General features: G+C 39.5%; 1 protein-coding gene across 1 annotated transcript in view; it reads right to left on the reverse strand.

The window, feature by feature from the left end:
- The window catches only part of LOC104536868 (COBW domain-containing protein 2-like), a 5,883-nt gene that overhangs the window by 256 nt on the left and 282 nt on the right, over positions 1-5,345 (reverse strand). The window contains exons 2-4 of the mRNA XM_010179602.1: positions 4,164-4,250; positions 3,334-3,430; positions 1,496-1,587 (exon numbers count right to left, since the gene is read on the reverse strand). Of these exons, the coding sequence (XP_010177904.1) occupies positions 1,496-1,587; positions 3,334-3,430; positions 4,164-4,250 (276 nt within the window). The remainder of the gene's footprint in view (positions 1-1,495; positions 1,588-3,333; positions 3,431-4,163; positions 4,251-5,345) is intronic.

Raw genomic sequence — 5,345 nt, forward strand, 5'->3', positions numbered from 1 at the left:
GCGGGGAAAGTGGGGGTCCCCAGCCAATATGGGGCTGACACGACCACATACTGACCACAGACCAGATTCAACCAGGGTATAAATGGGGCCCCGTCAGAGTACTCATTTGAGTCGGTCCTCCTCGAAGCAGCGGGTCTGCAGTCGGGGACTCTCCTCTTGAGCTGGAACACCACTTAAGAAAACTTCTCGAGATTTAGAGCCCTCCCTTTCTAGGTGAGAGAGTGAGTGCACATTTTGGATCGTTTGGCCAAAACTTAAGAATTCTTAACTCAGCTGTGTCTGGTAATATTCCCACCCAGCATATCGAACCTGTTTTTGTTAAATGTCAGTGGGATGTTGTTTTGGTGAATGAAGTTTTGTCTGCTTCATTTCAGTTGCAGATTAAAGCTTGAGTTCATTGTTTGTGTGCGTGTAGCCATTTTGGTGTGATTCCATGACACTGGTTAAACAGAGTGATTAAAAAATAACGGGTCTTGATAAGTCATCTCTGGTTGGTTAATGCTCCAGTCTAATCGGTGCATTGAAAGGAAAAGGGGCCCCTGTGGAAAAAGTCCCTTTTGATTACATGAATAAAGGCAATGCACACTCACAGTGGAGTTCTATTAGTGTTTGGGAAGGTAACAGCAATATCTGGCATTGATTGAGTGCTTGACATAGCAAATTGACTACATTCCTGTGACTCCCTGTGTTCTGAGAGAAGGACTGGTTTAAATTAAATGTTTTTATTAAAAAACTGTTTTCCAAGTGTTCAAGAACTAAAAGAGTAACCTTGATGGAGTTTTTTGCAAACAATGTAATGACTCACCTCCATCCCTGGGAAGGTGATGGAACACCTTCTCCTTGGTGCCATCTCAAGGCATATCAAGGATAAGAGGGTCATTAGGGGCAGTCAACATGGCTTCACCAAGGGGAAGTCGTGCTTGACCAACCTCATAGCCTTTTATGAGGATATAACAAGGTGGATGGATGATGGCAGAGCGGTGGATGTGGTCTACCTTGACTTGTGCACATGATTTATTATTGTTCTGTAGATACCAGAAGAATGTATTAGAGTCTGTTTCACAGCATAATTTATGACTTCACAAAATATAAGGCCTATCTATCACAACCCAAGTAACAATACATCAGATGCTAGTAACTTGTTCTTTAGAAGGAACAATGTAGAACATCAAAAGCGTACTGAAAACTACTAGTTTCAGTGTGCTTCTCCAAGCCCTGTGTCTTCTCTTGATAGAAATATATTTTCACTTGATTTCTGTTAAGCTTTAGAGTCAATTTAGAGCAATTTAAAAAACATAAAACACACAATGAAGCAACACTTCAACTCTGCTTCTGCACCTTATCCAATTCAGTTTCAGTCTATACAGCAACCAAAGCATGTGCCTGACAACTCACCACTTTATATATTTCCGCAGTGAACCGATTGGTGAGCAAATAAGCTCACCATAAAAACAGAACTGATTATCATGGTTATGAAAACCAAAATGTTACCTACCTGGATCTGCCAAACCAGTTGTTTCTAACAATATATAGTCAAATTTTCCTCTCCTTCGCATCAGGTTCTCAATAGCCTTCACACCATTGTCCCTGTAAAAAGAAACAATGAAACCTGAGAACAGAGAAAACAAGCTAAAACATGTATGAACATGTATCTTCTGATGCAGAACAGAGTCAGTACCATCAAAGCAAATGACTAAGTCAGAAGTTACAGTCTACAATGAAAATTCAGTGATCATGCTGCTGCTCTAGTATTATGCAAACTGCAGTTTTCTGTTTCATTTTAGTCTGAAAACAGTATTTGCCTACTCCCAACAGGCATAATAAAGGTGATTTAAATGAAGATTTATTTTCAAACACTGCAAACCCTGTAGGTTTGTGCAAATATGTAACAATTTGCTTTGGCAGCTGAGATTTCAAAAAGAAAGGGGCTCTGTGGAAGGAGACGAGGGAACTGAATCATGTTCTTCTGCCTTTTCACATTACACAGAACTGACCCGTGGAAAGAAGACTCCACAACCTGTAAGGTTGTAAATAGGTATGTTTATTCAGTGTGCTTGGCACACAGGGGAATCTTTTCCTCCTAATTCATGTGCACCTTCTGTGGCAGCTTGTCTTAACTTTTATACAGTAAAGTGTTGCATATTCATTATTATGCAAAAATGCCTATGCATATTCATAGCCTTTCCCCGAAAAGGCGGTCTTTTTCCGAGAAGTCCAGTTGTGCCTGTGCAGTGCCTCCTGGTGGCTGTAGGCCAGGGTCTCGGGGAGTCCTTTTCCCTACTAAGCTCTTCACCTTTGTTCCTTGCGCATGTCTCCAAAAGCCGGCTGTAATGTTCTTCTTGTTATCAGAAGCCGTAAGATGTGTCAGGCAGGACATCCTTAGCCTTATCAGGAACTGTCTGTAGCCTACCTCCCTTTACACAGTGACCTAAGATATATTGATTCAGCTAAGTAACTGCTATCCCGTTAACTCTTAAGCATTATTCCCTCAAGCTGTGTTAGCCCCAAGGTATAATTTTCTTCATAAGTGTTACAGTTCTCTCTATCAAAACAAAATTAAGATGTGTCATTTACTTCAATCTCAGCTGATGAAGTCAGAAATGTATGATGTTTTATATAAGAAACCAATGTATATAAAATACAGCAGCAATGGCAGCATTCCTTAGAACACAATGCAGTCGGGTCTTTGTTTTCCAGTTACTATCTCAATTTAAGGCACAGGATCAGTTCTTTCAAGTTTTCAGGACCAACAGATCATCACCTTTACTACACACTTGGCACAAAAAAACCAGCATGCAAACAAACACAGTAGAAACGTGTCTAAGAAACAAATACATCCCTGCTTTTTAATGCCACCATCAGCTACCAGTTTAGAATACTGTGTTTCATTAGCTCACCAAGAGGCTCTCCCTCCACCCTTTCTGAGGCATACAATATTCAAATATTTACCAATATACAGAGAAAGAAACACAGTAAGTATGTAATGTGGAAATTAGGAAACTAGAGTCCTAGTTCCAGCGTTCCTGAATCTTTAGCTTTCTATATAAAAACATATAACACTAACAGAGGAGGGAGAGCTCCTTACCTGAAAACACCCCAATGATGTCTAAGTTGGTATTTAAATTACTTTTCTGAAAGACACTAGTCCAAATTCAGTAAGGCTGCAAAAGGAAATAAATTTCTATCTCCCAAATTCCAATTCTTTTTTCATCTGACAAAACAAGTCACAATTGATACTACTATGAGTTTTAGCAATCAAATCCTGAATGGCTTCTCCTTTCCTCAAATGCTCCAAAACCCACTGCAGTAACTTGTACAATAGTCCTTTCTTACTTTACTGAACAGCACAGGCAGCCATTTCTGAGCTCCAGCCATTCTTCATAGAGTTCTCCTCCTTGACTGATTGCCAGAGATTTTTCCAAGGCACTTCCTGGAAATACAAGTAGTACTATAATTTTAATCTACAGACTTGCATAACAGTGCCTGCAAAAGAGATATGAAATATTCAAGTTGGTATACACTTTTAGTCTTGGATTACTTTTTTCTGAGACCATGTTTCCGACATGCTCTTCAGAAATTAGAATGTTTTATTTTAGGCTCCATGACCAGAAAAGTTACACACAACTTTGTGACAAAAACAAACAAACAAAAAACCCACCACCAACACAGTGCAAAATGTAAGCAATGCTGACTATGGTATGGATATGAAATTATAGCCATAAGTTAATAATCCTGAGAAGAAAATTGAAGAGTTCAAAGAACCACAGGCACCAAGCACACATGTTCCTGTTTTCCTGGTCCAGGATAATTTGTGATCTGTAAGTGACTGAGAGGAAAGGAAATAAAAGAAACTATTATCTACCAACACATTATTTTAATTTCCATTTGCCTGAAACTCAGTAGGACAAGTGGAGGTATAGCACTTCCAATGGGGTGATATATTAATTTACTTTGACTCTGAGGGACTGAATTTATATACAAAACAGAATAATGCACAGCATTATTTTATGAACATGAGCCAAAAAAACTTTATCCCCTTCTGAAGATTCTGAGGTATGTCAATAGTTTTAGTAATAGATTTAAAACCATGATGTTCTTTATTTCCAGAAATGTTAATTATTTGTCATTTTACAGTTAAAAAATGTTTCTGCAAGCTTACATACCTTCTCCAAACTCATTCAGAATAACTGCTATTCTTTTATTATGCTGTTCCGTCAGTATGTATTTCAGGAGAGTTGTTTTCCCAGCTCCTAGAGTACAGACCATACTTATATTAAAGTTATTTAAAACCCCTTAAATTTTCAAATAAAAACCAAATGCTACTGTGTACACACACACTTCAGACAAATCTGATCTCAAGTTTTCATTCTTGTATCCTGCATGCTATTATAACACTGTAAAAATTAATCTGTAGAGATATGTGACCCCATGGAACTATCAGCACATTAAATGTCAGCTTTAAAAGAGCCACAGTTTTTCATTAACTAAATATCAGTGCCTGATAAACTTAAAAGTACCCTACCAGCTGGGCAGTCTTATCCTAGAAAACCCATTTTTACGTTTCTCTTAACAAAAGGAGCACTTTTTTTTTCTCCCTCTCACTGCCTTTTCAGTAATCACTGACTGCCATTAGACGACGCATTATTAAGCAAGGTGTTCACAACTGTAATACCACATTACTGACAGCTTCAGTTTGTCATAAGATCACAGAAATGGTAAAGCAACCTTTCTTATAGAATCATTAAATGGTTTGGGTTGGAAAGGATCTTAAAGATCATCCAGTCCAACCCTCCTGCCATGGGCAGGGACACCTCCCACCAGACCAGGTTGCCCAAAGCGCTGTCCAACCTGGCCTTGAACTCTTCCAGGAGGCATCCACAACTTCTTCCCCGTCCTTAGGGTTTTCTGAGAGAGTATGATGCAGTAAGTTAAAACTCTCATAACAGTACTAGCGATCCTAAATTTCACCTGATCTTTACCATATGACTGTAATGGAAGCTCCAAATAACTGTGTTGAAGAGAGGGAAGCCAAACCTCACATTTGCAAGACTGCAATTCAGTCTGCATTGAACCGAGGCAAATACATTACATTATTCTGACGTTAAGTGGCAAAAAACAATCTGTCAAACACGACCAGAACAAATCAGACTCTGAAAACTGGCTGGTAAAAGCAGCAACAGGAGTTTGTGCAGCGGTTCAAAACGCTTCTGAAAGTCTTAAATGGAACCGCGGCATGAAGACACGGCGCTGACAAGGCAGCGAAGCGCTGAACGAGCCCGCGCTAAAGACTCCTTTCTCCTTCGCCATCAGGGTCTCGCTTGCTCACGCAACTCCCGGGCACAGAG

This window comes from Mesitornis unicolor, unplaced genomic scaffold (assembly GCF_000695765.1).
Source record: "Mesitornis unicolor isolate BGI_N332 unplaced genomic scaffold, ASM69576v1 scaffold19782, whole genome shotgun sequence".
In the NCBI taxonomy this organism is placed as follows: Eukaryota; Metazoa; Chordata; class Aves; order Mesitornithiformes; family Mesitornithidae; genus Mesitornis; species Mesitornis unicolor.